The sequence below is a fragment of the Tasmannia lanceolata genome, unplaced genomic scaffold, assembly GCF_043159265.1.
Source record: "Tasmannia lanceolata isolate RefF3 unplaced genomic scaffold, GAP_Taslan_0.1 ptg000037l, whole genome shotgun sequence".
In the NCBI taxonomy this organism is placed as follows: domain Eukaryota; kingdom Viridiplantae; phylum Streptophyta; class Magnoliopsida; order Canellales; family Winteraceae; genus Tasmannia; species Tasmannia lanceolata.
In genome coordinates, this window is record NW_027518714.1 from 44,752,196 (window position 1) to 44,764,454 (window position 12,259).

Below are 12,259 nucleotides of genomic sequence, written 5' to 3' on the forward strand. Positions count from 1 at the left end.
ACCTAAAACGATTTAGGAATGATTTTCACATAAAACAATTTTCTTAATCATTTGGTATAAAACGATTTCACTTGTCAACAAGATTCAATAGTAGAATAAGTTTTCTAAACTATTTTAATAAAAAAAAGCTATTTTTATAAAATATGATGTTGAAATACACTGTAGAAGATTTTTATAAAATATCTTGTTGAAAATACACTGTATAATGTGGAAGATTACTGACATCAACAACGTCCCTTTGGAAAATCATCTTTTTGCAAAATCAGATCAAAAGCCATAGGAAGAAGATGATCCTTCCCCTCTTCCCTTTGAGTTTGTAAAAAAAAAGGAGATCCCGTCTCTTCTATCTCTCTTGTTCTCTCATACTTCCCTTGGGAAATCACCATTTTTACAAAATTGGATGAAGAGCCCTAAGAAGAAGGTGATCCTTCCAAATATAAGAGAACAAGAGAGATAGAAGAGAGGGGATCACCTTTTTCTTTTTCTAAAAAATCAAAGGGAAGAGGGGAATTTCATCAAGGGGAAGTGAGATTGGAAATAGATTTTCCACAGAAGAGGATTTTCTTCTCTTTATTTCCATATGTAAAGAAGAGGGAGAGAAATTTCATGACTAGAGAGTCCATTTTTTGAAACCTATATGGGAAATCCTATTTTTAGTTGACAAGGGGGTTTCCCCACAAAAAAAAGGAACAAGAGGTAAGCCCCCCCCCCCCCAACACACACACACACCCCACCTAAATTGATTTTTAAGAAGGAAGAGAATATCTTTGATGCAGGACGATCGAAGGACTGATACTCCACTCTGATACAAAATAAGATGCGGGATGGATCTATTGAAGGGGCGTCAGGGGCGAAGAGGATGGGTAAAAATTAAGGTTTCAGGTCCTAAAATTTGCGATTAAATTGGAAAAGTATTTCCACTAGGTTTAGGGTAGGTTTGGAGGGGTGTAGAGATGTATGCCGGGAAGGTGTAAAATAGTTTTTGGACAAAACAAAAAGGGCGTGGGTATGCATGGATTTGAATGATGTTTCTAAGGTAAGTTTTTTTTTTAATTTTTATAATGAGTATATCAAGGGTTTTGTGTAGAAGATAGGTGAAAATAATACAATGGAGGTTTTAAGCAAGATTAACAGAGGGTGGGATTCCCATGAAGGTGGTTTTAGGAAAAAAAAAAAAGAAATATGAAAGACATAGATAACAATGATGGAATCTCATCAACCAAAACCCAAGGCATTGCACCGAGGGGTTCCTAGCAATCACAACTTAGAGAATATGAAGGCATCACACCTTGGCAGGGAGTAGACATCATATCCACACAAGAGTTGAACCTTTCAAAAATATTTGTTCAATCATCATTCATAATTTTATCACCATAGCTAAAAGAAAAATGCCTTGAAAAGAAAAATAACTAGAAAATTCTAAAACCCTAAACACAAAACTAACACTTCTTGGACTAAAATGCCCTCCAATAACTTAAAATATCCCTAAAACTTAAAAACTTGCTCCCCTCTTAAAAATATTGTAATATATATGTGGGCCCTATTTTAAACACTCATAACTCAAAAAACTTACGTGCTTTTGATAGGAAAAGACTATGGTACCTTTACTATAACTTAAGGGACTTAAGAGGCACCTACAAATTAAAATTGGGACCTTAGGATGGCCCCCATCATACTCCTCCACTTGGAAAGGTCCAACCCTGTTGAATATAATGATTGGCATGACAAGTGGGTGTTCTTCAGCTGGAATCTTTGCATGTGTCGCATACAGTTTGTCCTTTCCAATGAACTAGGTACTTCCAATGCACAAGTAGCTTTGGGCAATCATTTCGTTGATTTGAAGCAGTATAATCAGGAGGTGTATTGATGCAGAATGATCGAAGAAAGGATTGATCCTTCACTCAGATACCGAATTTGAACGTTCAAAATCTAAAAAGGTCTCAAAACAATAGCAATATGCCAATGTGGAAGATTTTGGACCTCAGAGGGTTTTTGGATTCGTTTAGAGGTCTGCAGACACAAGTTAGGAAGTTGCAGATCTATGTAGGGCTGGTGTAGACTGTTGTAGTAAAGAATGTGAGTGAAACAAATGGGTGAAAATTAAGGATTGGCTCCTAAAATAGCTTATTAGATTGAGAAAATATTTCTACGAGGTTTATGATAGGTTTGGAGTGGTTTAGACATATGCTGGGAAGCTATCGAAGGATCCCGAGAAGCTGCAAAATGAGTTTTGGGGCAAAACGAGAGACGCGAGATAGGGATGGATTTGAATAATATTTCTAAGGTTGGAAAAATATTTTTATGGATATTTTAGGGGCTTTGGGTAGAAGATAGGTGAAAAAATAATGCAAGAGAGGTTTTGGGTGAGATTAATGGAGGTTTTGGGTTCCCGGGAAGGTGATTTATGGGAAAAATACCAAAAAAGAAAAAAAAGAAACATGAAAGAGATAGATAGGAAAGTTGGAATCTCACCAACCAAAACTTAAGGCATTACACCTAAGGGTTCCTAGGCATCGCATCTTAGGGAAAGCGGACTTCACATCCATGACTTGCAAGAAAGCAAGAGAAAACAATTTTTTTCTTCACTCATCCATAGAATAACGTAGAATAAAAGAAAAGTATCGTGAGGCTTACAATATATAAGAAAAAGAAGAGAACCAAAAACCCTAAAAATACCTAATACTTTTGGACCAACATACCCTCTAATGACTAAAAAGACTTGCTTCCTACTAAAAATCCTGCAATACATGTGTGGGGCCTATTTAAAACAGACATAAGTCAAAGAACTTTAGTGATTTTGATGGGAACAAACTCTAATACCTCCTAATACTTAAAAATACATAAAGAACACTCTAAAAACTAAATAAAATACTTTTATCATCAAAGATGTACCATATCTTCTTAATTCCTTGATTCTTCATGGTATCTTGGATGTTCCCCCATCGCTCCTCCGCTTTAGAGAACTCGACCTTGTCAAGTATAATTGGCAGCTTCAGTGTTGAGAATTTGTTAGCTTTGATCGTCACACGCGTTGGATACGGTTGTCCTTTCCAACGAACTAAATATTTCCATCATAGTAAGTATCTCAAACGATCATATCCTCTGATGAGCACCATCTGGATGATTACAAATTCAGGTTCAAAATAATCGTTTTGCTTAAAAACTGTTGGTTGAGCAAACAACATCGTGTTTACTTTTGTATCACCATCTGTTTCCTTTAATGCTTAGTGAAGCTCTTGCAGACGCTGTTGTTTTTTTTGAAATGTCTTGCAGACGCTGTTAAACGACTCTTCTTTTCCATGCATGTCGAATAAAGATTGTCGCCGTCTTTTTCCTCATGTAACATGTATGAGCTAAGTATCATCGGAACCAACTTTGTATGACGATTGTAGCTCTGATCCGTTGCTCTAATTCTGTGCTCTCCATTGAAGGTATCAACAAAGATTGTTCTGGCCTGAACTCTTGACTCTTTGCAACTTGTGAAGTTTCCAAGGGTAGAAGAAGTGCATGAAAATCTTAGTGAATACGATCCATGCGTTCCAGATGCGATAGCAACCCGTCAAATTTGATGTTTAAGCTTTCCAATTACCCAACTATTCGATCAGTACTGCATCTATACGACATATTTCCAACCTTATCTCGAATACCAAAACTGATGTAGGATGATCAAATGAAGAACTAAGATGTAGCTCTGATACCAAATCTGATGCAGCACGATCGAAGGAAGGACTGGTCCTTCGCTCTGATACCAAATCTGAACGTACAAAATCACACTTTCTATTTTAGTTGCCATTTTTAGCCTAGTTGTGGGAGTTGTACACATCACTTATGTCCCACACCAACTCATCTCACACATTAGACCTTATTAGCCTTAGGTGTGTTTATTCCTTTTTCCATTAAGTATGGATATTTAAGTCATTCATCAACGACATAAGTTATCTTATATCCTATTGGCTCATTGGTTAGTAGGGAAGGTCCACCAACCCATCTCTTACAAACATTATAAAAGGAGGCCTACGAGGAGAAACCCTAATTTTGAAGTGATTTTTGTGCACCCCCAAGGAGCAGCCTGAAGTGGAGTTTTTCCACACTCTTAGATGCAAAAATAAGAAAAATCTCTCCAACTTTTCCCAAGGTATCCATCCCCTCTCCCTTTACTCCAATTCCCTTCTCTATTTCTCTTCTATTTTTTCTCCCCTTCTCCCCTTCTTCTCTTCTCTTCCTCTTTCCCTCTTTTCTTCTTTCCTGTTCTCTCTTGTTTCTTTTTTCTCTCCATAGTTTGATCTTCTTCCAAAACCGTGTGACTGGTTACGACATCCAGTTGCACGAGCCCTCTTTTCTCCTCTCTCCTCTACATCCCTTCTATTTTTCTCCTGGCTGCTCACTCTTTCTTTCTTGATCACCTCCATCTCTCTTTGCTGTACCTGCAGACTGTTGGGGCTGTTAGAGAATGGTTTGTAGAATTTTCATCATAATAGTCCCCCTTTTCCCATCTTCCTCCTAGTACCCTCACTAAGTCCTTGATGTATTTTACTTACTCCATAGAGGCACCCTGCTTTTTGTGGAAATATTTCATTAATTTCCTCTTATATTTGCACTGCCTTGTCACAGATTTTTCATCTCATACCAGTTCTTTTCGTTTGGGCTGCACACGAGCAGATTCTCACTGTATTTGATTATTTTCCACTTCGGGCATCATCTATTATTGAGTATTGATGCGTTGGGACTGTTTGGGGCTTCCGGGCTGCTCCACCTCCCTCTTGGACCTCTGGCGTATGAGTTTCAAGGCTGATGTGCTGATTTTCTGGGTGAGATCTGAGCTACACCATTTCTACCTAATTGAACTTGATTTCTCCTTTGATAACATTGACCGGCCCCCTTACCTTTAGCCTTATTCTTGAGACTAGATTTACCTTTAGCCTTATTCTTGAGACTATTTTCCTTTAGATTGGTGGTTTTTATTATTACCTTTAGCCTTAAAGTTTGAACTTGTATTATTTTCGGATTGTATTCAGACCTTATAGTTATTGCTGCCCATAATTATTTATTGGATATCTTCGGTGTGAGTTGTTAATGCAAATGATGTTTGAACTGAATTTTGTCTATTGGTAAATTATCTCAAAGGTTGACTTAAAGTAACACTATAACATGATTTGATTAATCTATCGAAATCTTAAATGAATCTTGGGACGAGTTTGTGCTAATTTACTTGGAGATTGACCATTTCTAAAAATAAAAGTGCTGCAAGTGAGACCCTTGTTGACCCGTTTAGCCTTTCGCGATTCATCAAGCTGTGAAGGTAGATTGACTCATATACCTCCTATAAGTTCTCCAGAATAACCCGTGAATCCCCGGTTTTGCATCACTCTCCTATGTGTGACTGTCCATCTCTTCTACTTTCATTCACATCATTAATATATCTGATTTAATAATTAACAATTATCTGTTCTTTGATGCCATGTGAGGAGTTCTTGTTCAATTCTTGTAGCATCTAGTTGCTGGTAATGACCTGGAGCTTTGCCTAGATTGACACTTGACCTCTCTCTAGGGCGACCAAGATGAAATAGCTGTCATAAAAAAGCATGGATTGAACGTCTCTAGCTTTAATTAGGCTCGGTCAACTAGAATGTGTATTCTCCATATAGGAGATCTTCCAATTGAGAAGATCCATCGATCTGAGATGAAGAGAAAGGTCTATCTATTTTTTTTAGTTATTCAGTTAAACCAATGATTCGTTATTGGAGCAGATAGCAAGAACCCACTCGATTACGTCGACGAGAAAGAAAAAGCGAAAAGAGGGGTGTTCATTTTTTCTTGTTTGTTTCTGCTCTGATATTCTTTCTTTATATTAATCAATTTCTTGCTTCCTTCTTTGCCCAGAAGAAAGGATGTAACAGTACTTACCTTCCCTTCCTTTCAAGTGACAGCCTGAGGACAAGGAGGCTCAGAAGCCAGAGCGGAGGTAGTAACAAAAATATCTTCGAATGTCTTCCCTCAGCGCGGAGTCCAGCGAGCTACCGCTTCCCCTCTTCCCCTGATAGGGGATTGGAAAATGTTATAAAATACCGAGCTTCGTGCAAGTGGATTGGGAAAGCCGATTAAAAGGGGTCTAGTAAGGACGTGGCACCACTCTTTTCAACAAACCTCGCTCCACCATTAGAGCTTACGGCTATGCTGTCGATTATGTGTGTGGGTGGGTGGCCCAGCTTCAAAAGCCTACTTACTTGGGCTAATCTAATAAGGGCTAAGAGGGGCTGGCACCATAAACTTATTAGGTTAGTCATGTGAGAGGGGGCTTTGACTCCCTTTCACATTTGCAGAGGATGCTCCCTTCCGCCACCCGATTGAAAGACTCCGCATTAACAAGGAAGATTTGATTCCCCGCTTTTAGATGGGTGTATCAATCTGTGGTCCTCGATCTCGTCCCCGGAAAAGTCGATACGATATGACTTATGATACCGGATCCAGGCAGAATGGGAATATACACCTCTCGATGACCAAAGAACCGAAAGAGATGCTGGTATAATATGGGGTGGAGAACGCCCAATTGACAGTTCCACGTGTTCCATGTGTGGTCCTTTATATTTTTCAGTAAGATAGTTGTGATGCCTTACTTTCACTTATCCACTGGCTTTGTTTTGAGTTGGGGTTGTTTGTCTTCTTCACCATATGAGGAAATGGAAGCTACCTTGAGGAGGTGGGTGCTCTACGTCGCTGATTCTCCTAACTTTCAGTATTGTGGGGGACATGGTGGTGATTACAGTAGTTGTGTCTCATCTAGTATATTGGATGTTCTCATTGTTTTTATTTTGTATGGTTCTGTAGCCTGCCCTCGAATCAGGCGAAAATCTACCTAATTGTATGTGTCTCATGTTTTTCTTTGTTGCACTGTTGCGATCAACATAAGTTGGGTCGTGAATAACATTGCCCTATATATTCTTTTGCCTAGACTTAACTATGGCTTCCAAGTTCTTCTCAATTTCTAAGGGGACCTTTTCTAACACTTTTGAGGATGTGCTAACTCTGATTTATCCTGTCGGTTCTCTCCTCAACTTAATGCATGAGCGTGTTTGTATCCATGAGTCTGCCTGTATGCTTGCATTTAGCTGATATGTTAATGTGTTAACAGTGTCAGTGATTAATCTGGATCTTCCATACAACTAGCTCAGAGTATTTTCATAATTCTTTATTGTAAGCACCATATTACTCTACTTTAAAGTTCTCCATGGTTAGGTCAAAGTTTGTGCTCAGTGGTGTCCACGTTACTGAAGTGCGACTTCTGGTACTCGTGATTTTTCATTAATTTACCGAGTACTTATTATTTCATTTTTAATTATTTATTATTGCATTTTATTACATGGGATGGCACAGAATTTTTGTCAGGTGCCACCATAGTGTCAATGCAAAAGTATCTGGGAATTTATCTCCGATATCTCCATTTAAATATTGTTGTTTCTTGCAATTTTTATCTAAAGATTGTGGAAAGTGTGATCTAATACTATTAGTCTAGTGTATCCTATTTTTTGTCCATAGTGCTTATTTTTCAAGTAATAAGTTAGCCTAAACGATGCTCTAGATGATGGTAGTGGTTTTTATTTTTTCAGAAAGTACAAACTGCCAATGACACGGATTATTCCTTTTCCAAAGCGAGATGATCCTTCTACTGGACACGATTTCCCACCTGGGAGGCATGTTTTAGCCGTATACCCTGGAACGACAGCATTGTATAAAGCAACTGTAGTCCCTCCCCACCGTAAGGTAAATACAGTGTATTTATTTCGAGCATCATAAAAAATTTGCAACCTCCCTTTCCTGGGCCCCAAATAATCTGATTGGAACCCACCATTTATCATAAGAGGAATGATAGAATGAAGGGTGCCATTGGAAAAATCAGCTACAAGGGCACTCTTATTGGTTAGTTTTCGCAAAGTGCGTTCATGGCAAACTATTTCCATATTTTTCTGCACCATAATAGACGCGCTTTGCTGAAACCAACCAATAGGAGCGCCCTTGTAGCTGATTTTTCCAAGGGCGCCCTTCATTTAATCATTCCTCTTATCATAAACATCACCTGTCAGCATTGTATGTGGCATCTTTACAATCTAAAGGGGAATCGTGTATCTTCTTTTACTACATATAGGGTCATACAGTGATTCATTGAACTGGATGTTTGCATTATACTCATTTTAGGTGTATGCCAAAGTTTAAGGTGAATATTTGTAATTCTAAATGGCATCACTAGTCAACATGTTTAATGCCTTGATAATTTCTTATTATTATTTCATCTATGTTTCTTAAGTTTACAATAACCCAATATTTCAAAAAAAAAAAAAAAAAAAGGATTACAAGAACCCAAAATGGTTTTATAAATCCTGAAAGAAGGCTCTTTGGTATCGTATTCCCAATTTTGTAATGGGCTTCCTCATCCAGTTTATTTATTGTCTGACTCTGACCTCATTAATCTGTAAAATTTTCGTTGTTTTTCTAAACTATGTTATAGGATGTGTGCATCCTTTATTTGCTAATGTTTTTGGTCACTTCAATTTTCATCATTTTTCATCAGGAAACAACTAAACTGCCCTCATATTTCCCGTGTTGAATCCTGTTATTTGCTTCATCAATCAGCTTTATTTCTATCTTGGCATATATCTAAACAGTTAATATGAGATTATTTAAACAGCTGTCTATGGTTATTGTGATTCCCAAAATGCTTTTTGACTGGGTAAGCATTGTATTCTGTTTTGTTTGGCACTTAACTCTTACATTCTTGAAAATAGGTTTGTTTCTTTCCCATGTCTTTAGATGTTATAGTAAGTTTACTGCCCAACTGACTGCTATTACATTTTCCATGTGGTGGGACGCTCCTGATGATTTTACGATTTTGCAGAGGACTGACGAGTAAGTTTCTTTTGCTCTTATTTCAAAACTTAAATCTTTAGAAGAAATTTACGACATTTTGAAAAAAATTGCTCTTCTTTTCGATTCTTTCTTTCTTTATTTTTATTTATATTCCCTCATGTAGATTCAGCTCTAACATTATCTGCTAGAAAAACATTTTTGGTTAATCTAAAAGGGTAAAGGGAGGTGTTACACTGGTTAGTGAATAGAATCAATCGCCCAGTGGGCGCAGATGATTATTCATCTGCTTCTCACGTTCCGTGAATAGCCGGGACATTGAGGAATATCCAGAAAGGCCGTTTGATTTGTGGTCCTTTAATCAGCAGTTAAAAGCCAAAATGAAAACGGCCTTTCTTGTTTTAATGACAATTAGGACCATCCAATTGGGTGCCATTTTTCCACCATAGTAAATCCACACTATGACCATTGTTCATGTGATGGGCAGGACATAATTTTGTGTCCACATGGGACGCGAAACCTGTCCATTGGAGTATATATTCTGTATATTTTGATGGAATGTTTCAACCTCAGGCACATCACACACATAAGGTTCCCTTGCAAAATCCTTGCCACAACGGCGCCCCATTGGATCCACGTCATCCAACTGCATTTACAGTGGCCCTGAAAAATGCAAAATTAAAGGAATTATAAATACTGTTGGGGGCGCCCTTGTGGCTGATTTTTTGCAAGGGCACCTTTCGGTCTTGCATTCGTCACATGTATGTATGGAGTAGGCAATTTTGCAACTCTTCTTCACGAGAGAAGAGCCACCTCATTACTGAATATATTTGAGTACTTGAAGCTAGCTAATTCAGTAATTCTTGCCTCTTTTCTCGTGAAAAAGAGGACCCACGAAATTGGGTTTTGCAAAATTGCCTAGACGCTTTCATACTTGTGTGTGTGTAGGGATTTGCTAGGCAATTTCACAGAAAGCTATTTCGCTGTACTTTTTTAGGAGAGAACAGCGACACCAGCTCATATTTTTAGCAGATTTTGTCTTATTCATTTAATTCATCTGCATTTGAGGTGGCTATTCTCTCCTGCAAAAGTTAGCCGTGAAATGGCCTTCCACGAATTTGCGTAGCAAACCTTATATATGTGTGTGTGGCTTGCTAACCAAATAAGGGCGCGACTGGGCTTCTTAAGAGTGCTCTAAGTAGCGCTCCAAAATGCTTTTATTAGGTTAGTAACCCCTAAATGCCATACGTTTATCTCACACTCACGCACATATATGTATACTACACACGTGCTTTCGGATTGCCAGAGCATTGACGGGGTTTGATAATGCTAATGTAGTATGATCAATCACGTCTTCAAGGGAAATCAATCCCTGATGGAGACTGATCACACGTCTCCCCTGGGTGGATCCGCATTGGATTACCATGGTTCGTAGCTATATCATGGCCCACATTTAAGAATGTAAACTACTCTCATGGTGTGGTTCTTCACTTCAGATTTACAGTAATCTCTGAGAAAAGCTTTTCATATATAATGGTATATTATCATGTAAATGTGTGTTTGCTAATATAAACTGAAAAAAGGATACATATTTGTGTTGCTTGTTTTGTGTAGCTATTTGCTGGAGTTTGATGATGATGAAGAAGATGGATCTTTACCCCAAAGGAATGTACCAATCCACAAGGTAGTCCCACTTCCAGAGGGTCATCGTCAGTGAATTTGTAATCTACTGTATAACTGTGGTTCACAGAAACTTAATTTGGATCACGAATCTAACTTTTCATGTCCCTGTGAAATAGTTTGTATATAAAACTATAAAATGCCCGATTCCTATTTGTAGTTGTACTGTAGTTATGTCTATACATTTCTATTTTTGCGTCTTTCATTCTCCCCTTTTCTCTGTTTATTTCAACGTAAAATGGGAGTAAAACAAATTTTACTCCAAAAAAATGACCGTAAAATTTTGTTTTACGCCCATTTTACCTCAAAAGAAACCAAACTGTAAGTAGAACATGCCCAGCATTGTTCATGGTTATTATTCTGTTAATGTTGATTTTGTTAATCATGGGAAATATATGCTTGGCAGAAAGTTCATCTATTGAGATTAGGTGGTGATTTGAGAGAGGTTTAAGGATGCCAAATATCAGCTGAATATCATTATACATGGGAATGTCACTGCTTGTCCTCTGGGACGGCATTAAGAGAAACATGTTCTATGGCTTTTATTGATGAAGTCATTCAACCTACCTTGTGAAACCGTTTCTCAGGACTTCCAATTCTGTGAAACTGAACTGGGTCATTCTGTAGACATTCATTAGCCAAACGAGAAAGAAAGAATTCCTTATTAGATATGGAAACTACCCTTACACTTGGGCCCTGTTTGGATTGCAGGAGTGTTTATTTTATTTTTTTATGTAAAAGTTTGGAAAAGAAAAACTTTTCCAAAATTTCATGTTTTTACATTGTTTGATTACAGATGAAAAATAAATAGCTTGAACTACTGCATCTCAGGTTTTATATACAAGGACCTTTAATCTATATTTAATTTATGATTATATCAATAAAAAATTTCTTCCAATCCAAACATGGCCTTGGAAAAAGCTACAAGAAATTTTCGGTAATTTACGAAAGGGCAATGATAAATTCGCAACCCCATAGCAGTAAAGTCTGCCACATACCGTCCCTTAAAGGGGTGCGAATTTATTGTTACCCTTTACAAAAACATTGTTTTTATTTATGAAACGACAGGTGGGTGGTGGTTTATTTGATTTCACGGTTTCACCTAAGCGCCCTACCAAAAACAGACAAAAATGCCTTCATTGCCATTTTACACATTTTGGTCATGGCATTCCTACATTGTTAAGTAGTGCAAATATGTATTCAATAGAAATAAGCACATAATACATTCCTTGAATTAGCCAATAATAGATTCCATTCTGGTTCTTTCAAATCCAAATTAGAGAATTCCTCAGATCCTAGGCTGTGTTTGCAATTCCATTCGGATCCAAGAGCAATAGTAAAAACTATTTTTCCGACGTAAAAAAGGACAATAAATTTGTTTTATGTTGTAAAAGAAGTAAAATTGGATGTAAAAAATTGTTTTATGTTCATTTTTACAACATAAAACAAATTTTACAGCCATTTTTACGTCGAAAGAAACAGAGCCTTAATGAAAATGGGCATAAAAGTTGATTATACACCCATTTTTACACTTAAAAATGACCATAAAATTTGTTTTACATTTTACATCGAAAGAAACGGAGCCTATTGCACAAATTTTGCAATGTGTAACCAGTCGAATGAAGTAAAACATTTACACTATCATTTTTATTTTATTTTGAAATGGCAGAATGATATCATTAAAAAGGGGAGCGGACAGTAGGATCACACCCGGAAGTACAAT

The 12,259-nt window shown here is 37.4% G+C and overlaps 1 protein-coding gene across 3 annotated transcripts in view; it reads left to right on the plus strand.

Moving 5' to 3' along the window:
• The window catches only part of LOC143860622 (SAGA-associated factor 29 homolog A-like), a 65,617-nt gene extending 54,878 nt beyond the window's left edge, over positions 1–10,739 (plus strand). For 2 of the 3 annotated variants that reach the window (XM_077371356.1, XM_077371355.1), the window contains exons 7-9: positions 7,605–7,758; positions 8,888–8,898; positions 10,471–10,739. In XM_077371356.1, the coding sequence (XP_077227471.1) occupies positions 7,605–7,758; positions 8,888–8,898; positions 10,471–10,573 (268 nt within the window). In that variant the 3' untranslated portion in view covers positions 10,574–10,739. The remainder of the gene's footprint in view (positions 1–7,604; positions 7,759–8,887; positions 8,899–10,470) is intronic. The other variant, XM_077371357.1, reaches the window with a different exon arrangement.
• The last annotated feature ends 1,520 nt before the right edge of the window (positions 10,740–12,259 follow it).